The 20,410-nt window shown below is 53.3% G+C and overlaps 9 protein-coding genes across 9 annotated transcripts; 4 read left to right on the forward strand and 5 right to left on the reverse strand.

Annotated features, from left to right (window-relative positions):
- Positions 1–559: 559 nt before the first annotated feature.
- Positions 560–2,770, forward strand: Z517_11549 (uncharacterized protein; the record flags this gene model as incomplete). Its single annotated transcript, XM_013423133.1, has 6 exons — positions 560–834; positions 982–1,199; positions 1,257–1,972; positions 2,085–2,167; positions 2,242–2,320; positions 2,402–2,770. 6 exons carry the CDS (start codon positions 560–562, stop codon positions 2,768–2,770), a joined length of 1,740 nt encoding a protein of 579 aa, XP_013278587.1.
- Positions 2,771–3,529: 759 nt separating this feature from the next.
- On the forward strand, positions 3,530–5,392 carry Z517_11550 (uncharacterized protein; the record flags this gene model as incomplete). Its single annotated transcript, XM_013423134.1, has 5 exons — positions 3,530–3,612; positions 3,655–4,697; positions 4,746–4,950; positions 5,000–5,152; positions 5,203–5,392. The coding sequence occupies 5 exons, from the start codon at positions 3,530–3,532 to the stop codon at positions 5,390–5,392; spliced, it is 1,674 nt and encodes a 557-aa protein (XP_013278588.1).
- Positions 5,393–5,750: 358 nt separating this feature from the next.
- Z517_11551 (uncharacterized protein) lies at positions 5,751–6,732 on the reverse strand (the record flags this gene model as incomplete). The annotated part of the gene is made up of 3 exons (XM_013423135.1): positions 5,751–6,064; positions 6,130–6,495; positions 6,564–6,732. 3 exons carry the CDS (start codon positions 6,730–6,732, stop codon positions 5,751–5,753), a joined length of 849 nt encoding a protein of 282 aa, XP_013278589.1.
- Positions 6,733–7,609: 877 nt separating this feature from the next.
- Z517_11552 (uncharacterized protein) lies at positions 7,610–8,735 on the reverse strand (the record flags this gene model as incomplete). The annotated part of the gene is made up of 2 exons (XM_013423136.1): positions 7,610–7,780; positions 7,875–8,735. The coding sequence occupies 2 exons, from the start codon at positions 8,733–8,735 to the stop codon at positions 7,610–7,612; spliced, it is 1,032 nt and encodes a 343-aa protein (XP_013278590.1).
- A 1,083-nt stretch (positions 8,736–9,818) lies between these two features.
- Positions 9,819–11,603, forward strand: Z517_11553 (uncharacterized protein; the record flags this gene model as incomplete). The annotated part of the gene is made up of 5 exons (XM_013423137.1): positions 9,819–10,314; positions 10,375–10,498; positions 10,583–11,144; positions 11,225–11,370; positions 11,480–11,603. The coding sequence occupies 5 exons, from the start codon at positions 9,819–9,821 to the stop codon at positions 11,601–11,603; spliced, it is 1,452 nt and encodes a 483-aa protein (XP_013278591.1).
- Positions 11,604–11,920: 317 nt separating this feature from the next.
- On the reverse strand, positions 11,921–14,138 carry Z517_11554 (uncharacterized protein; the record flags this gene model as incomplete). Its single annotated transcript, XM_013423138.1, has 6 exons — positions 11,921–12,115; positions 12,236–12,319; positions 12,404–12,652; positions 12,729–12,753; positions 12,804–13,577; positions 13,636–14,138. 6 exons carry the CDS (start codon positions 14,136–14,138, stop codon positions 11,921–11,923), a joined length of 1,830 nt encoding a protein of 609 aa, XP_013278592.1.
- A 688-nt stretch (positions 14,139–14,826) lies between these two features.
- On the reverse strand, positions 14,827–17,025 carry Z517_11555 (uncharacterized protein; the record flags this gene model as incomplete). The annotated part of the gene is made up of 4 exons (XM_013423139.1): positions 14,827–15,204; positions 15,296–15,823; positions 15,895–16,648; positions 16,808–17,025. The coding sequence occupies 4 exons, from the start codon at positions 17,023–17,025 to the stop codon at positions 14,827–14,829; spliced, it is 1,878 nt and encodes a 625-aa protein (XP_013278593.1).
- Positions 17,026–17,330: 305 nt separating this feature from the next.
- Positions 17,331–18,693, forward strand: Z517_11556 (uncharacterized protein; the record flags this gene model as incomplete). The annotated part of the gene is made up of 2 exons (XM_013423140.1): positions 17,331–17,926; positions 17,982–18,693. 2 exons carry the CDS (start codon positions 17,331–17,333, stop codon positions 18,691–18,693), a joined length of 1,308 nt encoding a protein of 435 aa, XP_013278594.1.
- Positions 18,694–18,983: 290 nt separating this feature from the next.
- Z517_11557 (uncharacterized protein) lies at positions 18,984–20,102 on the reverse strand (the record flags this gene model as incomplete). The annotated part of the gene is made up of 3 exons (XM_013423141.1): positions 18,984–19,367; positions 19,475–19,714; positions 19,803–20,102. The coding sequence occupies 3 exons, from the start codon at positions 20,100–20,102 to the stop codon at positions 18,984–18,986; spliced, it is 924 nt and encodes a 307-aa protein (XP_013278595.1).
- Between the last annotated feature and the right edge of the window lie 308 nt (positions 20,103–20,410).

Raw genomic sequence — 20,410 nt, forward strand, 5'->3', positions numbered from 1 at the left:
TCTGTAACCATGCTGCGATGTTCAGAAGAGTTGCTCACACCACCACCACCATCAACATTGATTCTCGCTCTCAGAGGGTGATCGGGAATCTCCCGAGCCTTTTACTCGTTATGCCGAGTGGACTCTTGTGACGCTGAATCATTGTCTCGTCCGATCTAGCAGAACGAGTCAGTCTCGGGCACACATCCCGAGTGCTTGTGCATACATACCTGGGGGTTCGTATTCGGCCACTGGGGATCCCTCCTTCTCCTTCCCCTCGTGTTAGTAAGGAAACATTCTTCTGCATCTTTATGCCAACGGCTAGAACCATACAGTCTTTGAATCCTTCACTGCGACAGATGACGCTAGCTAGCTTAGTATGTACTGTGTGCTATGTGCTATGTATGTCTGTATCCATCCCCACCATGGTATATCCATCCCTCTCTACCCACAAGTATAAGCCTGTTTGAACGCACAGGGGATGATCAGTGACTATAATACTCCTTCTCCATTTCTCAGATATCAACCCCGGCTAGAATCTGGGGGAGCCATCAATCTGCGCGCATTGTATACTCACGACATGATGACCAACACCGAATACTCTGTCCCAACAGAGGCCGAGAAGGTCTTTCGCATAGGCATCCTCCAGAACCCCCTGATCACGCCGTATCTGCCAGAGGGATGGGAGGCGTGTGCCAGCACCGTCAGCTTCGAAGGCAGCCCCAGCCCCAGTATCCCCATCAACTGGCGCTTCGCCGAGAGCGTTTCGGCTCTCAAGGCCTACGAGGCCGTGCTGGTCAATGCCATTTTGAAGAAGAAATATGATCACGACCCCGTCGAGGTCAGGATCAACACGTACGTAAAGTGAAAAGCTTTTGGCCCATCTAGTTTGAGTTCTTGTCGATATCTTGCTGCCCACCACCGCCTCCCCGATTGATTTCTTCAAGAGGGGTACCTTCTATTGCGCGTTCACCAGCTCACCTCTCCTCGCGTCATGGTCAGAGACCATGCCCAGTTGTTCTTCATGTCCGCTTTACTCTGGCGCCTCGATCCCCAGGGAGACGATCTCAACGCTTTGTCCATTCTCCAGCCCGAGTTGCGGCAGAAGATGGACGCTTACTTCCCCGACTGGGATAAACACGGCTCGATAGCTTCGCTGCATCGGATGGCAGCGACCAACATCTACAGGACCAAGGATGATCGGTTTTTTCATATTCATGGTAAATCTCGTTGCTTTTTGGATCGAAGGAGAAGAGCTAAGAAAAATGAAACCACAGGATCCATGGATCCACGCCCGACGATCGAGTCACTCGGCCTCCCGCAGGAGAGCCCCGCCTCGTCGTTGCAAGAAGCCTGCAAGCCATACGTGGAGGCGGTGTCGAGATTCACGGCTGAGGAGCTGCAGGATCTCGAGACCAACCGGTTCCGCCAGGCAGGCACCATCTGCTACTCTATCGACGAGTATAACGCCAGCGAGCACGGCAAGGCCAACGCCCACGTCGGCCTGTTTGAGATCCACCACCAACCCAACCCTGCCCAGCACGCGACGTGGTGGCCCGACGCTCCTGCCAACCCCAGCTCACCGAAGAGGCCTCTCGCTGGGCTGAAAGTGGTCGACCTCACGCGGGTCATCGCTTCCCCAGCAGTGTCGCGCGGTCTCGCCGAGCTCGGTGCCTCGGTCATGCGCATCGTGTCCCCAAACATCACCGACACGTCGGGCCTGCACCTGGACCTGAACCACGGGAAATGGAACGCCTGTCTCGACCTCAAGGTGGAGGCGGATCGAGAGAAGCTCCGCGAGCTGATCCGTGGCGCCGACGTCTTTCTGCAGGGCTACCGTCCTCACGTGCTCGACAAGTACGGTTTCGGAGAGCAGGATGTTCTGGACTTGGTCAAGGATCGGGATCGTGGTATCGTCTATGCGCGCGAGAACTGTTACGGCTGGAACGGGCCCTGGAAGGATCGTAGTGGCTGGCAACAGATTAGCGACGCGGTAAGTAAAAGTTCCTCCTAGCCCCCAATTAGCTCACTCGTTCCTGCTCGCGAATTCTTCAGATCAAGAGACTAATTATTCTCGGGCGTTTCCTTTTGCTGAGGATGAACAGAACTGCGGAGTGTCGCTTGAATTCGGCAGGGCCATGGGCAACGATGAACCCGTTACTCCTGTCTTTCCGAATTCAGATTACTGGTGAGTTGATTCTTCCAGGGACCCAGGTGTCGTATACTTTGGTTTTGGTGGAACTGACGCTGGTATGCCATTAGTACCGGCATAGCAGGGACGATAGGCATCCTCACCGCGCTCGTGCAGCGTGCTGAGAAAGGGGGATCGTACACAGTCGACGTACGCAGTTTCTTTGTTGCCCATTCCATCTTTCTCTCCTTTCTGGGGGTACAATGCTAACACTTCGCCTGCCTCCTCCAGATCGCCCTGAACTACTACTCCCGCTGGCTCACCTCCAGCGTAGGGACCTACCCATCCACAGTCTGGGACCGCCTCTGGACCCGCCACGGCCGCCCCGTGTTCCGACACACCGACTCGATGATGGTCCTTCTCCCGGCGTTCATGAAGATGCTGAGGGCCGACCCCGACAGTGCCGCCGCGCTCTTCCAGCCCGGCTTCTTCACAGAGTACGCCATCAAACATCTGGGTGGTGTCACGGTCCGGATCGTCGCGCCTGTTCTACAGTTCCCCGGTGGCGAGGTCGAACCGGGGTATAATGTGTCAACCAGGACGAATGGCGTCGATCAGCCGCGTTGGCCGGATGATCTTGGCGTGGAAGTCGTTGCCTGAGTGAGAAATTCGTGGCATTAATCTACCCCAGAAAAAAGGGAGAAGGAGATTTCGGCAAAGTCAAGCAAGGCAAAAACGAAGCAAGATGGAGAAACGCCAGAATTGATTCAATTGACAATACCTGGTTTTGCTTGGTCGGTGAGTTCTTACATCCTCCTATCAGGAGAGTCCATGGATGATACCAGAGTGTATGGACTTTGGACATGATTCTTGTATTCAAGTGGCAGTTCACGAGTACATATTACAAAAACAGATCCCGATGTGTTGATTTCCCGTCTTTGCCATATATCTACGATTTTCGTTCCAGAAATGGAGCTAGGCCGCTTTAAGGGCAAAGGTGAGGCAGCATTGCGCCATCTGGAGAAGCCACTTTTGGCGTGCGAGCCCCGTTTGGACCTTAGCGGACCACCAACTAATTAACCTGATGAGAAAACCTGCCAAGCCCTCATTGGTGTCACGTGTTACCCCACATCAAACCCCAGTTCTGGCCTGTCTGCCAGTGCCAGTCCAACTTCAAGCTTTGACTCGATTCACCACCATCCACCAAGGGACTCTTGAGCTCTTCAATCCCTCCCTGCAGACGTCGGAATGCTGCTTTATTGTCTATAACGAGACGGCCATGGATAGCAGAGATCTAGACGGAGACGGTCGTCTGGCGAAAAAGCCGCGACTATTCATCGCCCGACAGGTACGAAACATGTCCCTTATTCCGAGCGGTTGCTGACGACCTAGGCATGTGAGCACTGCCGTCAGAAGAAGATGCGTTGTGATGAGGGACAGCCGTGTGGTCCATGTAGAACCGTTGGTCTCGAATGTAGCTACGCCGAGCGGAAAGCAACAAAGTAGGTGACTTCTTCCGCTCGTGGCTCAACTGACTGGTATAGGAACGAAGTCTCTTTGAGCATGATACTGCACAAACTCGAACGGATGGATGCCAAGATAGACTCTCTATCCGTCCCGCCAGCGCCAACGCCTACTGCACAGCCCAGTCTGCCCGCCGAGTCTCCAGCAAGTTCCATCTTGTCCAAAACTACACCAATCTTATTCAGTGCTCGGTGCATGTTGTCGTGGCCCGCCATCCGTGATCTTCTCCCCCCTTCACTGAGGGCAGTTCCGGATGACTACGCTCTGAAGCTGGAAGATCAGCGTCCCAGGCTACCGAGACCTGCTCGGAATCAGGACATTGATATTCTGGCCGACTTCAGCATTTCGACCGTCCGAGAGTTAAGCAATGCCTACTTTACAACCTTCAATCTTGCCCATCCGGTGCTTGATCGCAAGCAGTACTTTCAGCAAACCCTGGGAAATGCCATCAGTGGCGGCTTCGGCTACGATGCCGACAGCTGCATTGTTCTCATGACCATGGCACTCGGGACATTTGGGACACGCGCCATAAATGAGTGCCAGCAGCAAGGTCATGAAACGCGAGCACGCCCTTCTCCCGTCCAAGCTCCAACCGAACCATTGGGGCTGGCCTTTTACAACGAAGCACGGAAGCGTAACGGGTTCCTTGAAGGAGACCACACGATCCAGACCTGTCAGTTCTATCTGCTGGCCATGCTGTACCATGCTCAGCTTATACGACCGGTCGATTGTTGGTCCATGTCGATGAGGGCCGCGGTGATTTGTTTGAAGCTGTGGTACAGACCGCCCGAGGCAGACGAATGGACTCTGGACATGTACTCCCGGCTTTACTGGATCACAGTCATGTTCCAAACCGTGCTGACGCAGGAGCTGACCGGGTTGGCAATGTCGCAGATTAGAGATTTGGAGGACTCGGTGCCACTGCCAAAATTTGTATCGTTCCCCCCGGGTTACCCTCCCGGTCAAGAGGAAGAGGATGAATCCTTCTGCCACTACCATTTCCTCGCTCAGATCGCACACCGCATCTTTCTCAGCCGAGTCTATGGCAGCTTGTACTACTTTAGTGAGTCCAGAACACGTCTCCTTGCGATCTTTCTGACAAAAAACCCAGTACCGTCCGCCCACTACCCCAACGCAGCAGTGGCTCAAGAGTTGTATCACCAACTAGACCAATGGCGATCACAGCTTCCAGCACAACTTCGCTTTGACGACGAGACTCCCGTCACTGGACCAGATCCCGTGAGTGAAGTTTTGGTGGTGTCATTACTCCGATCTCGATACTTTGTGGCACATTACCATCTTGGAAGACCGTTTTTGTAAGGCTAATGCGCACTTGGACTGGACTCCTTGGCTAATAGCCCGCAGATACAAGGCTCTCCACCATCCGACAGCATTAACGGAATATGACCAGCAAAGGTGCAAACAGGCATTACGGGCGATCCTGAAATATTCCGAGGTCACTGAGAGTCTTCTCGGCATCAAGGGTTGTATGCCGCTGGCATTTTCCTGGTGTGGCCAGTAAGGATATTCCCCCAACAGATTTCTGCCAGCGACTGACTTCAAGTCAGGGCATTAGGGCAGCTTCTGCTGATGTACGCGTTCCGTCACACCCCAGCCTTGCAGGGTTTTCTGCCTGAAGGCTGGGAACGGTGGTCAGAACGTATCCTCCAAGCATTGCAGGACTTGGCCGGCTTGAGCCCAGCCGTGGCGAAGGACGCAGAGATCGCGAGCATATTGTACTCGACAGTTCCGAGTTGAGAGACATGGTACAGAGCCGCGCCAGTATTCAGCCCGGAGGCAGACTTCCGGGTGCCGGGAATGCCAGATTATTTCTGCCATGAGGTCCTGAGGGAAGCATACATGGCCAGGAATGTATAAAATTCTTTATATAGAAGCCTGTTCGGGAGCGTGCGGAGCAAGGATGGCGTGATGTATACGAGCTCCATGTGCCATTCTCCATGTCCAAGGTATGTTTCAAACATTCTCAAAGCCTGAATCCTGGCCATGATTTACATTATTGTTAATCCTAGGGACAAAAGACCATTTCAACGCGCTCGGAAGAACAAAGTTGAAAAGTTCGTCAGGGAAGCCGACCAAGGCGTGGCCTGCCAACAAACTATTTCACATTGGCCCCGCCATAAGCAGCCCCTTTGACAGCCTGCACGGTCGTTTGGCCCCTGGCCTTGGATAAGGAATCAGTCATGATGGTCGGTAGGGCCGTTGCATCGGTGGCCGCCGAAATCATATGGAATCCTTGGTCCGCATACTGCCGAGCAGACTCGCCTGAAGGACAGTAGATGCCTGCCTTCTTGCCGGCGTCATTTGCAGCCTTTAAGATTCGAGCAACGGCTGCTGTCATCTCTGGTGGGAAGCCACCTTGGAGGGAATAACCCAGATTATTACTGAGGTCGAAAAGGCCGATGAACAATACTACAGCAAACAAAGTCAGCGAACGAAGCCTTTGGGGGCGTTCTGACCTTCCAGAAAAAACTCACCATCTACGCCGTCAACCCGCGCGATTGCCTCGACGCACTCGAACGCTTCCTTGGTCTCGATCTGGGCGATGGTCAAGAGATTGTCATTGGCGGTATTCATGTACTCAAAGGCGCTCATATTGCCCTGGTTGTCGAAGGCGCCCATGGAGAAGGGACTGCCGAAGCCTCGCTTGCCTCGTGGAGGGAACTTGGCAGACTCGACCAGTCTCTTTGCGTCTTGGACAGTGTACAGCAGCGGCACGACGATCCCGTGGGCGCCCGCGTCGAGTGCTCTCTTGACCATCCAGCCTTCGTTGGCAGGAATGCGGACAATGGGAGAGACTCCGACCGACGCGACGGCGTGCACGCTGTCGTGCATTTCATTGTCTGGCGCGTGGGAGAATCAGCGATATTCTGAGGTATATATTAGTGGTAGGGTGATTTGCGCCGCCCACCTGTGATGTTTCCGTGTTCGCAGTCGATACAGATCCAGTCGAATCCGCATCTCGCCATTGCTCTGGACAAATGCGAACCGGGTAGCATCTGCCACGCGCCAAAGGAGGGGCCACTTCGCGTGAAAAGCGCTTTGCGCAAGGTGTTGGAGTTTTCCATGATGCTCGCCATGGTGGTCTGCCTATGCCTACTCTTTCTTCGTCGGGTTTGTGGTTATCGGAATCGGATTCTGCCTAGACCAAGTTAGCTGGACGATGAGGCTTTGCTGGGTGATAAACGGGAAGCGGGCCTCTTGCCTCAAGAAACTAGGAAAACCAGATGAGTTTTGATATTGTTTGGGCTGTCCAAGTTCTGCTTTGACGATTGAAGATACGGGGGATCAGTGGACAAACAGTACAATACAATACAATCCAGACGCGCAGGCGCCGTCATCGAGGACTTCCACGAACACACCCCCACATCCACGCTCACTAATGTGGCCACCAGTGATAGACCTTCCCTGTTCAGTAGCGTTATCGTCGCCAGCAAAACATGGGGAGGCAATGAAAGATTTGTGGGTAGTTGGTTCTGACTATGTAGTTGCATTGTCAGGAATCATTCGTGCATCGATCAGCGCGGACGTCACTTGTGCCGGTCCTCCAAAGGCCGTGGAGACTTCAAAGTGCTCCGGAGAGACGAGTCATGCGTCATGGCGGCAAAGATGCCGAGTACAAGTAGTTGAGCCAGGGGCCCCCTTTTCTCCGAACTGCCGAACACCCAACGAGCCATGTGTGATGTTGCTGCGGATTTGTGGATCTTTCAGTTATTCCCGGCAGGTCAGCTAGACTCCCCGGTGCGTGCGTGATCTTGTACTTGGTACGTTTCATAGGGTGTGTAACAGCAAAATCCCGCCAGCGTCCTCCTAAATAAGTCTTGGTCCGCAAGGAAGCTCTCGTTGCCGACTGAGACGCGGTGGCAAGTTAGGGGGCACGCGGAGTCTCTCACAGGTTCGCACACGAGAAGCTGGACAAGGTGCCTACGATGGACGAGGTTGTTCAAACATGATATATTACATGTGCTGTATTGGACCAAGGTCAACTCTCTTGGGTAGAGGGTATCCCCCAATTGCCTCAAAGAACTTTGCGCCACTTGACAACACCCCGGCCAGATCTTCGCCTATCCAGTCCTTTGCGAAAGCCGCTCGAGTCTGTTCCATTTCGCGCCTGTATTTCCCTGCGACCTAGTGATGATCCGAATATTAGCATTGGCCGCAACGGAAACTGTCTCGTTGACATCAAAAGACAAGAAAAAAAAAACCCCCCCTGAGAACTTACCAGCACGCACGCGCCCTTCAGCCTCGCGTCAACAGCCGTCTGAGCAACCACGCCGGCGACATCTTCCACCGTGTTCGACTCCAGACCCGTCTCCTTCCACCTCTGCGAGTACTCGGCCGTGATGGCCGTCGGGGTAAACGCCGGGGCCACCCCGTTGACACGGATGTTGCCTCGCTTTCTGGCCTCGACTTGAGCCGCGCGCAGGAGGCCGACCACGCCGTGCTTGGACGCGATGTATGCCGACACGCCGGTGCTGCCAAAGTAGCCCGACGTCGAGGCTATCAGGATGATCGAGCCCGGGGTGGCCGGGGTGGCGGTTTTGTTCATGTAGTGCATTGCCAGTTTCAGAGCTGTGTTTTGTCGCAGTTTTCGGGTCAATTCATGATGGCTGTTTGATTGCACATTGACCCGCGAAGACGACTTACTGTTCAGAGTGCCCTTCAAGTTGACGTCAATGACCTTGTATGCTTCCCTGGGCTCCTTGGGCGAGCCGTCCGCCTCGGTGTCGTCCAGATCGAGGACCATGGCGGACTCCATGGTGCCGGCGTTGGCGACGACGACGTCGACCCTGCCGAACCTCTCGACTGTCTTCTCAAACACGCCTCTCATCTGCCGCCAGTCGAGAATGTCGGCCGGCACGAAGAGTGCCTTGTCCGGGTGCGGCAAGTCGGCCACGACAGCTTTCGTGGCGTACCGGGTGTGCTCGAGGTCTGCCATGACCACATTCGCACCGTTGCTGTTGCAGAGCTTGACGGTCGCTGCTCCAATCCCCGCCGCGCCTCCTGTGACAATGACCGTCTTCCCTCCCAGACTGGCCAGGAGGCCCGGGTCATGGTCTATTTGTCGATATCTGGAGGGCATCGTTGGAGCCACGAACAAGAGCCTGCCGTTGTAAAACCACAATGCTGTTCGGTGGAGGGCAGTCGTGGTGGTTTAGTATACGACTTACTTTTCTCTAGGCGACAGAAAGAATCGCACGGGGGACAGAGAAGGTACCTCACACAAGTCATAGGCGTCTGCGCGACTGCTGAGCCGGACTTACCGTGGCATAACTACGTGTTACAAGCTTCACGGGAGATGGCAAAGACATGGCCGCTCACTGGACTTAGTCGAGTTTGTTGGAGTAAAACCAAAAGGACTTTCTTTCTCAACGTTCATCGCCCGGCAGTCTACTAGATCCCCCGGGGGGGAAAAGGACACCGGTTTACATCTGGTGAGGATACGAGTGTTGGATTGCCGAGGTATAGTTATAGACTTTACAATGACCCGCCTATTGGAGATAGAGCTGGTCGCTAGCCTGCTTAAGTAGTCACGGTAGAGCTAAAAGGTCCATTCTCCATACCTCTCTTCCGGCGGTCTGCTAGATCCCCCGCCAAGCAGCACTAAACAGTATACAAGAAAACCAAATGTGGGAACTACGGGTCTTGATCGCCTCAATCACGACTCACGATGTTTCTCCGTCCGCCACAAGGTCGCTGAAAAGGTATCAAAAAGAACCCCCCACCCCTGGAGGCTTTTTTTAAGTCAACGGCGGTGTAAAAATGAGCCTGTTACGGCAATCCTGGCCTGGCATGCCGTTGATAATGTGGAGTGAAGTGACCAGACGTGTCGACTCTGGCATCTCTGGGCAATCTTGTCCTTCGTCCCCCCCCTCCCCCCCAGGTCTGGGCAAGGCTGGCGCTCTCCCCGCCCGGCCTCCACATACGAGATGCACTTTCTCCAAGCGAAGGAAGGGGTTTGTTTGGTCACGATATATCATGAGTTCTGTTTCCCTCTTTTGCTCGTGGCTCTCACATCTTCTACGACCTAAGCAGGTGACCTTCTTCCCACGCTCACACTATTTCTGCTGTCTCTATCCTGGCTGCGGCTATCTTTTTTTTTGTTTTTGTTTTTTGTTTTTTTTGGTTTTTTTCTTTTTTTTGAGCCCTACACACCCCCATCAGCATGGCAGACATCAAGGAGGTCTCGGCGCACGAAGTGGAAGCTCCCAAGACGGCAGAAGTGTCGGCACCCGACCAACTCGCAGACTTTGATCCCGAGTATGCGGCAAAAGTGCGCCACCGCATCGACTGGCGTCTGCTCACGGCCCTGGGCCCCATGTACGCCATCTGCCTGCTCGACCGGTCCAACCTCGCGTCGGCCGCCATCGCAGGCATGACCGAGGACCTCGACATGGTCAAGGGCAACGGCTACAACCTCACCAACATGTGTTTCTTCATCACGTACATCCTCTTCCAGCCGCTGATGGTCGTCGTGTGCCGCAGGATGGGCCCGCGGTGGTTCTTGCCCTTGATCTGCTTTCTTTGGGGTTGCTTGTTGATCGGCATCGGCTTCGTGCACGATTGGCAGACCATGTTGGGATTGAGGCTGATCTTTGGCGTGCTGGAGAGCGGCTACTTCCCCGGTTGCTTGTACCTCCTCAGCACCTGGTATACTCGATGTAAGCCCTCCCCACTCCCCCATACAAAAGCGTGACCAGTGCTGACACTAAATGTTACAGTTGAGAGTGCCAGGAGATACTCCATCTTCTATCTTATCGGGAGCTGCGCTTCAGGATGCTCTGGGATCCTGGCATATGGCTTGATGCAAGCGGACGGCGCAGGTGGGCTTCAGGGCTGGCGGTGGTAAGAATCCCCCATGCAATGCTACATTCCCATAGCAAGGATGGTAAAAAGTGAACGGAGGCTGACATCTCGGTCTCTTTCTAGGATCTTCATCCTCGAAGGACTCATCACCGTCACCCTCGCCATGATCGCCGTGGTGATGATGGTCAAGTTCCCCGACGAAGAAATGACCAAACCATCCCCAAAGTTCCTGACCAAGGAGGAACTGAATTTCGTCACGGCGCGCCTCAACGCCGACCGTGCCGACGTCTCCCTCGAACCGTTCGCGATCAAGCGCTTCCTCGAGCCCGCCACGGAGTGGTACATCTACGGCTTCCCCCTCCTGCTGATGCTGGTCACGACCCTGGCGTACGCGTTCGCCTTCACCCTGCCGACGGTGCTCCGGTCGACGCTCGGCTTCGGCCTCGCGGAGTCGCAGTGCCTGACCGCGCCGCCCTACTTCTTCGCCGCCGTCTTCATGTACATCGCCGGGTGGTACAGCGACAAGTACCACACGCGCGGACCCGTCCTGGTCACCCTCGCCCTGGTCAGTCTCGCCGGTTTGCCCATCATGGGCTGGGCCAAGAACCCCTGGGTCCGGTATTTCGGCGTCTTTGTCACCGTCGCAGGCGCCAACAGCGCCATCCCGAGTATCATGGCATACCAGGTAAAGTTTCCCCCAACATCATTACCCACATACCCAGTACCTCCCTAGTATCAACATCGACTCATTCTCTTGGCCCTTAGGGAACGAATATCCGCGGCCAATGGCGCCGGGCCTTCTGCTCCGCGGCACTGACCGCCATCGGCGGCATCGGCGGCATCATCGGTTCCCTGATCTTCAGGTCTCAAGACGCGCCAAACTATTACCCCGGCTTCATCGCCTGTATTGTGTAAGTCGTCCCATCCCCGTACTGTCCATCCCCAATACCCCTTCTAGAGACTTTGGGACATTTCATGGCTAATACCCCATGTGTATGTGTGGGGGTGTGTGGACAATAGGGCTTGCATACTAGTCATCGTCATCGTCGCGATCATGTCCGTCTACTTCCACCGGTGCAACAAGGCGGCAGATCGGGGCGAGAGGATTCTGCTCGGCGACCCGAACTTTAGATTCACCTTGTGATGGAAATGGGCCTCCAATCATATTTCTCGGAGGGGAAACATGTCCGGGTTCCCCAGTAAATGATGGATGGATGGATTCAGTCATGCTTTTGCTTTCGAGGCATGACAGCCCAAAAAAGATATGAATATGTCATACTACCGAGTAGATAGACAAATGTAGATGCGATGTCATCATGCATACATACATACCAAGCACTTGTCCAGGATCAAGGGACGTGGCTACTCAAGAACGAATCGATGGTCCGCTCGACTCTGCTCAAACGTGGCGACCGTAATATCATATGTCCCATCCTAGATCTCCTGGTGCATGGCGGCTTTCTACCAATACTCGGCGCGCGATGCCGAGACATTCCACTTGTCCGTCGTGTCAAACTCCAGCAGTCCCTCGAGGAACCGCCAGGGGTCGATGAAGAAGCTGATGCCGATCTGGTTGGAGAGGAGGTTATAAACGCGTACGATGCAATGTACTCGGCGGCGAGGAGCGTTGTGTTTTGTGTCGCCGGAATTGCGCATCTATTCCCCCCAGCATGAACGCAGATATCGAGTCAGCCGTCAACTCTCCGGTAGACTTTGGAAGGGGAAGGGACTTCCGAGAAGGTAAAGAATCTGGGTTTGATGGCATGGCAAACTCACCAAGTCGTGTTGATGCGGACTCATGTAGAATTCCGTCTCGCATGGTCCGAGCGACGTTTTGACTTTGAAAAGGCATTCGAGTGGCTGCTTGGACATGTCAGCCCTCGGGGATCCTCACGATTGACATGGATGAATCCTCGGAAAAAGGGAACCCGACCACACACTTACCGGGTTCTCGTCGTCCGCTGCAAGCCAATCAGGTGCCCAGTCAGGAAACACATCTCCAAGCGGTCTTGTACGGAACAACGTGCGGAGCGAGTTATTCTGGTCCGAATACATCATGGCCGCTACTTCTCGTTGCGTCCATCTCGTGACATTCTCGTACTGCTTATGTGCCCGGACTAGGTGTCGAATCTTGCTCTGCCAGTTGTCGAGTCCAAATGTGCCTGGTAACAGAGCTCCAAGGATCTCATAGACCTGCAAATTGCACGAGTTAGGATGCGTTAGAATCCGACACGATAGAACTCTCCTGGATCGAGGTTGTACAACTTACAAATAGCTCCCCGGCAGCGCCCACTCTGAACTTGCTGAGCTGAGCGAAAAGTCACCTCCAAACAGCTCCGGGTACTTGGCAGGGTCAATCGTGTTGACTTCGAGGCTCAATGTTGCGAGAGTCTTCGTGATTCTCGAAAACGTGGGATCTGTATAATTACCATCCACGTGCCTGAAAGAAGAGACCTGCCTACGGACGTGCTCGAGTACTAGCCAATACAGATGTGCCTCTGTGGCATGGGTGGGCTCGGCTGCTGGAAGGGCTCTGAATAGTGGTGAAGGCCGGTCTGGATAACTATTGGCCGCGATTGAACCCATGGCTCGTGTGGGACTTTCAACTTCCTCTAACTTCACCAGAGATATCTGGACGCCTTCAGGCTGTCCATGGAAGATATGCGCCGATTGTGGTTGAAAAGTACCCTCTAGCTCTTCAGCTAGTGGCGTAGGGTTGGGACGGCAAGTCTCGGGAAGCCACGACACTCGCGAAATATCTTCTTGGAGCAGAATGTCGTCTGTGCCGGACTCGAGCTCGTTGAGGATCCGATAGAGCTGCTTCTCGCCCCGGGAGTCGTAGATGTTCAACATCTCTGCTAGTCTCCCAGGCAGTTGACCTCGCATGCACTGCATTCTCTGTACTTTGTCCTTAGGGAGAGTGATGGATAGTCCAGCGTCCTTCTGCTCAATGACAAGCGAAAGCCTGTCAGCCACCACCTCCACAGGAACACTGTCTTGTACAACCACAAGCTTGGTCGACATATCTGCCGATGTTTGGACTGTGGCGGACACGAGATCATTGTACATCTGTGTGTTTTGGTTGGAGTATAGAGTGCTTCGGTGCGAGATGGCGCAACTGACACAGAATTAGACATATTCCTGACACAAAGCTCCTTCTCAAAAGTAAGGCTCACCATGATATAGCATATGCACACAATCGAAACTGTTCTGTCAGTAAATCGTCCGATTCGACACCGTCAGCAGAGGTCTTGGGGCCTACGTGTCGGGTCAAGTAACGGTCGTCAAGGCGAAGAACTCTGAAGAGCCCGTGCAAGGATATCACTTGCTCATATGTGAAGTCCAGCATGAATATTTGGCCGCTGAATTTCTCCCCATCGTACTGGTTGTCCAGAATAAAGAACTTTTCGGATGCAGTCCGAAATATAATGTCACCTGTCTGGGGGTTTTTGCAGGGCAAAAATTGGCTTTGCAATAGGGAATCGACGGATTTTTCGACTTCCGACAATCGATTGTCGGCACTGAGCGACTGGGAGGTTGACAACATGAGCTTCTTGATTTCATTGACATCTTTCTGTGGCCGGGCGGCGGCGGCGGCCAACTGTTTCATCATGAAGCCACTCTTGACGGTGCTGACACCAAGTATGTCCACGAAGAATTCCTGCAACTCCGGGTACATGTTAGCGATGGGCACATGGTTTCCGATGTCTATCGTTGCGTGCCAGATGCACAAGTTCGACTTTAACCAGGAACCGTTGCTCCTGTTGTAGATGAGATCATTTTGTTTGAAGGCCGACCTCAATGGGGTGTTAGTCATGCACCATCCGTCTTAAGGGTTAAAGCCTTTGGCACCCATGATCGGAGAGACACGCGTAATTTCTCATCTATCCAGCCAGATGGGGGCGGGCATAGAGCGGTGACTTGACCTCACTGGGAGTCTGCATAGAGCAGTGTAAGCGTATCATCAGATAACGTAGGAGGATGGTATTCTGTGGCTCCCAAGACTGCCTGGTGGTGGGTAGTTGATAGGAATGAATTTATGTGCAAAGCTAGGCATGTATGGGAGTGAGTGCCAAGACGCTAAGGCTCTGATAGCGACTCCGCCTTATCCCAATCTAGCAATTCATGCCGACGCGTTATTAACAGAGGGTATTCGTGGTGTTGGTGGTAATGAACGAGGTATAGTTCGGGCTTTATATAACATATATGTACATTATGTTGTCGTCAAACTACGCTTTATCCCCATGGCTCTGTTGGTACAAGAAGAACACCGTCGACAGACGAGTCTATCTCTGGGGAGGGTCGATGGTGCACCACCACCAAACGCTCCGCACTCCGCGATTCGAACACTATGACGTGAGATACAATCAACCCAGCAAACGCTGCAACTCTTCTAGAGTCATTCTTAACTGCAACGGATCGAACGGTTCGATTTCCTCCTCATCGAAAGCCAAAGACCCATCTTTGTCTAAATCATGAAGGAGCATCTCCAGGATAGACGCGGCTATAATCTGGTTGAACCTTGTAATGTCTTTCACCAAGTTCTCGTTCTGTAGTAGTTGGCGCAAGAATCCGTAGACTGGAAGATCGCGTGGCGGGCTGGCAATGAAAGGAAACAGCGCTTTCCATTGTGAGGGATTCGGCGCCTCCCATAGATTGTCGGGGCAAGGGATCCGCAAATTGATTCCGTGGCTAGCGATCCTCGGTGGGCTGTTGGAGAGCAAGCAGCACTTGTAGTGCAGTACCTAAGGCCACGGTACAGGTTAGCAAGTACTGTTCCATGTTGAGCACATCTTTGGATCATCCGAGTTGAGTGACGCCGACGATAGAACGTACAATAATGGCCCAGGTGATTCTTTTCCGCTGTTCGCATAGGCTCCAATTGAGCCATCGATCTTCCAGAGCTATCGCATCCTGGCTTTCCAAGATTTGCCGCACATCCTCCGCACCCACTGAATGTGTCCGGATGTCTTTACCGGGCGATCTCTCGCCGACCTCGGGTGTTAAGAGCTCCATATGCTTTGCCCAACTCACCACACGACCTTGAGCGGAGAGTACATCTCCCAAAAATCCGTGGTTGCAAGATCGAACAATATGGTGATACGTCAGACTGAGGGCGGTTATCACATCCCATCTGTCCTCTTGCGGAAATCGGTCTTCTTGAGGTAGCACTCTGCCATGCGTCGACGTTGACCTGAAACTCAACCCTGAAGATAGATTGCAAACACCACCAAATGCTGTCACAAAATACTGTTGTGCGCGTATAGTAGAGACATAGCTCGCGCCGATCGCAGTGATGGTCGTCAAGAGTAATGGGGAGCAGGTTGTAGGAGATAACGTTGCTTTGTGGAGGATCGGTAGTGCCTTCAGGAGGTCAGTATCTCGCGGACAGCGCCTGTGGAGCCCATGCTTGGTTGATGTTCAAGCTTCCTTACCTGATGATATCGACTGAAATAGATCCCCCAGTATGTCTCTACTTCGTCAGATGATATAATCGACTCGTCCACAATTGAGGATGTAGTCATCGCCTTCAAGGTTTCGACGACAGATATTTGACTTGACTCCCAGTCAGGCGTCCAAATGCTCTGGTCCCATACTTGAGCACGGCCGTTGAGCCGTTCTTTGGTGGAGATTCTTGTTCTAACTTCAGTGGCTCCTGTCTGAGATCTACTTGTGAGAGAAGAATGTGATGACTGTGGAGATGCCGTCTTGTCGAATCTTGTCCTATAACGGTGCACAGCGTCTGTCTCAGGCGGATGATCTGACGGAGAAGGTCTCGAGTTACGTGGTGGTGGTTTATGTAGACTGTCCAGAGCTGAGTCCCAGAAGATACTGGTGAACTTCGGCGAGAACTCGGCGTGGTCAATATCGAGTTGGAAGGGAAAGATCTCACTAACGTGTTTATCGTGATCGTGGGCAGGAGTGGTTTCGGCTCCGAAGGCATTGTGGGATTCGGAAGGATAGTCGGTTTGCATTCTAGGAGATGCACTGATTTCCGTGGTTGGAAGGCCCTTGTCCAACAGCTGGCCAGTTTCAACGTTTGGTGTGAGTTCATTAAGCGGTCTATATGTCTCTTGGCCAGTGTCGTCAGCTTCAATGGTTCTGTCGGCGTTGGCAGCGTGGCTTCTCTCGGGTACAGGCTGGTGGTTTCCCCTTCCAGGCCCTGAGATTTGCTCCGAGAAAGGCGATCTGTCTTCAGAGAGAAAATCATATTGGCATCGCAGGCCTCTTTCCGCACATCGATCGCAGACGGAGCCTCGACTACAGCTAACACGGAGCCTAGGGAAGAAGGGTTTAGTGAGCCGAAGTCGCCTCTGTGCTGAGCGTTGTCATGGTCGAGATACTCACACTGCACATCTGATACAGCTCCTTCTCCTCGTCTTCTTCGGCTTCTTCATGTGGGTGTTGGCCTCGTGTTTCATCCTGATGTGCCGTTGGAGGACATCTTTGCGTGAATACGATCTGTGGCATATGTTGCACTTCACTGAAGCAGTTGTCGGACCCGTCGTTCTAGTCATTCTGGTTCCTCCCGGTGGAAACATGGTGAGGACGTCGGTCGAAGACATGGTTAGGCTTGAGGGTACGGGTCGTAGGGAGATGGGCGCATCGTGCCTTGCCTTCTGTCGGCACGATATGATGTTCTGAACCTTGTACGCTGTAACAATCACGAACTTTGACACACCATGGAATGGACCCGAGAGCAGTTCGGCTTCCGGAACAATATGTAGAAGTGCGGGGGTCGGTGTTTCCAAGAAAGCAACTCGGGCACGCACGTCGCGGCGCGTTTCCCCCAAAGAATTTGAAACGCCGTGGGGTCCTGATCTGATGATAGATCTCTACACCCTGACTCATCGATATATTAATCTCGACAATGTCACCTTCAGGCTATACGCAGCCGATTCCCAGCGGTGTTCCGCCCTCCGCGGGTCTCGAGCAGGAAAATCAGCACCTCAAACAGCTCATCAGCGCCCTTGGTGAAACGCTCCAGCAGGCGAACCAGATCCTTGCCCAAGCTGGCCCTTTCCCTTTTCAGTCCCACCAGAGTACTTCTGTACAAGATTCTCGCACACAGCATGGCTCGGTCACATTGAGCCATCAAGGAATAGAGGAGACACCAGACTGGCGGCGATTTCCTGTTCAGAACGCGGGCACAGAGTGGAGCGCTCTACAGTTCTCGTCGGCCTTTCCATCCGTTCAACCACCTCTGGACGACCCCGGGCGGTCTGGTAACGGCCTACCGCAAGAACCTGATGGCATGGAGGACTGGCTCGCCATAATATCCACGCCTAAACCCGATGATCGTCTGGCCGAAAGCTATATGAAAGAGTTCACGCCGCAGGAGCAAACATATGCGTCAAGGCACCTGTCGGTACCGAAACCGTCCCTGTTCTGTCAAGACATTCTCCATTTCGAAGGTATGATCAAATATATCATGCTAACAGAGCCAGAGCCTGATGTCCCTGACCGGTGGGTTGAATGCTCCTCTTGCTTTGGCATATAGACAATCTGACCACCTCACCAGCTTGGACATGCTGATTGAGAAGATGCTTCATACGCTTGTCTCAGAGGACTATTGGCATTGGACCAAGGCGTACTTCACCGAGTCCCTAGCTTGGAAGCATGTTGGTCCGATAACGAGATTTCGGATAGAACCAACCAAGGAAAATTATGACCGCCTGCCTGCGCGATTTCGACCCTCGCAGATCCAGCTCACCCGATTTCACTGGCCCATAATAGACTGGATCCTCTGGCCACAGCTTCGAGATAAGCTGATTTTGCAGTCGGCAGAGTACGATTTGACCGACTTTATTTCCACCATTATAGCGGGTTACTGCTTGGAAGCCGAGATCACCGAGGAAACGGAAGAAGATAGTCATGGACATGAAATGGCCAGACCGGCTGTAAGGAGTCAAGGCAACTCGACGGGAGTTTCACGTCCCAAAACTCGCAAAAAAGCAGTCTACTATCGATTACAAGAGTATCTGGAATACACCCAACAACTTCCCGTCGAGACCACCTTGACAGAGAAGAGAACGCAAGGAGCTTTGGTATCGGATGTGCTGGAAGCCAAATTCTTGTCCGCGCTGCAGGCTGACCAATCCCCTTTCAAGCTCGAACCTACTGTTTTCGAACGGTTTCCTTCGCTTTACGTCGAGGAAGCGGTCGCACATGGGGTCTACAGATCCATTTTCAGCCCTCACGTCGAGTCGACACGGTCTCGCGCAAGTGGGTGAACAGGATTAGCACCCCTGCCACCACATTGATAAGCATTTGGTCCAGGATAAAAAGGAATCTGGTGTTCAAGTAAGACGCCAAAACTTTCTGTCCCTGAATTCGACGCTCAGCCTTGTCATGTCGGTGCAAGTGGGGACGAATCTGGGTGTCAAGAAGGGCCCTCGACGGGCGAGTTATGTCACCTTACAGAACAATCACAAAGACACAAGAGAGAGGGACATGCCAAAAGAACTTCCATATTTCGTAGACCGTAGTCGGTAAATCCACGAGGAAACTAACAATGACAATTTCACAATTTGCTCAACTTCATCCCGTCGAGCGCTCTCCCCTTGGCGACGCTATCCTCCATCATCTCCTCGAGATTGACCCGGCCCGCAAACCTGGCCTCGACGATGTAGTCGGAGGCATAATTGCCATAGGGCAGGACGGGTCTGTAGATGACATCTTCACCGCTGCACTCGGCCGCCTGGCCGGTGATGGAGGGGTCCGAGATGAAGCCCTGCACGGCGCGCGTGATGGTGGTGTATGGCGTGAGGAGCTCCTTGGGCACGACCTCGACGACCTTCTGACTGACCAGGGGAGTTGGCACCAGACCCGGACAGATGCAGTTGACTGAGATGGGTTCGTTCATCTCCTTGAGACGTTTTGCCAGAGATCTCGTCAGGCCGATGACCTAGAAAGAAAAGAAAACCGACGACAATCTCTCAGCCAACATTTTTTTTTCACAAATCTCACCGTCAACGTATTCAGCAACCGTCGGAAGAGTTTGATCCAACTTACGCCATGCTTCGCGGCGCCGTACAGCGGCACCGGAGCCGCGGGATACAGACCCGCGAGACTGGACGTCGACACCAACACGCCCGACTTTGAGGGGTTTTTGCGGAAGAAATGGAGAGCCAGGTACGCGGTCCAGACGACGCCGTCGAGGCACACTTCGAGGACCAGCTTGTCGGGCTGTGCTGGGAACCCGCTGGCCGTCTCGTCGGCTGGAGCACAAAAGTCGATCCGGTCACCGAAACCCTACAACACAATATCAGATTTCTTTTGTTTCTTTCTTTGACGGATCGAAGTTGATCCGTTCATTAACTTAGGTTTGACATGTACTAACAGCATTTGCATGAACTTGGAAGAGGGTTTCTTTAGCCAATGACTTCTTTCTCGTCCACAATACCAGGCCGGGACACCAGGGGGGGATCAATGCCAACATACCGAAATCCAAACGACCCCATTTCTGCCAGGACTTTACAAAAGCCTGTCCGACACTCTCGTAGCTGATGACGTTGGCACGGACGAAGAGCACTTGACCGCCCAGCCGCTGTTGGACCGCTTTTCCGGCCTCTTCGTTGAAGTCGACGACGGTCACGTTCCAGCCTTCTCGGACGAGGTGTTCGACGACGGCGAGGCCCATGCCGGACGCTACTTTTCTGTCAGCCAGAGGACGGGGAAGGGGGGGTTGTTCACACAGCAGCCGCTGGGGTTCGAAGGATGTCCACAGTACCTCCTCCAGTAACGAGGCCTACGCGAGAGGCAGAGGTCGTGGAAGCCATGATCGAGCAAATAGCTACTCTCTCTTTCTCTATACTAACAAGTCTCGGGAAGTGGAAAGTATATCTCGACCTCTAATCAATGATGGGCTTTTGGATTTGGATCAAAGATAAACAAGAAAAAAAAAACTACATCTCCATCGCCTACATGGACCATCAACTGGTCTTTTTC

Source organism: Fonsecaea pedrosoi (assembly GCF_000835455.1).
Source record: "Fonsecaea pedrosoi CBS 271.37 unplaced genomic scaffold supercont1.8, whole genome shotgun sequence".
Lineage (NCBI taxonomy): Eukaryota > Fungi > Ascomycota > Eurotiomycetes > Chaetothyriales > Herpotrichiellaceae > Fonsecaea > Fonsecaea pedrosoi.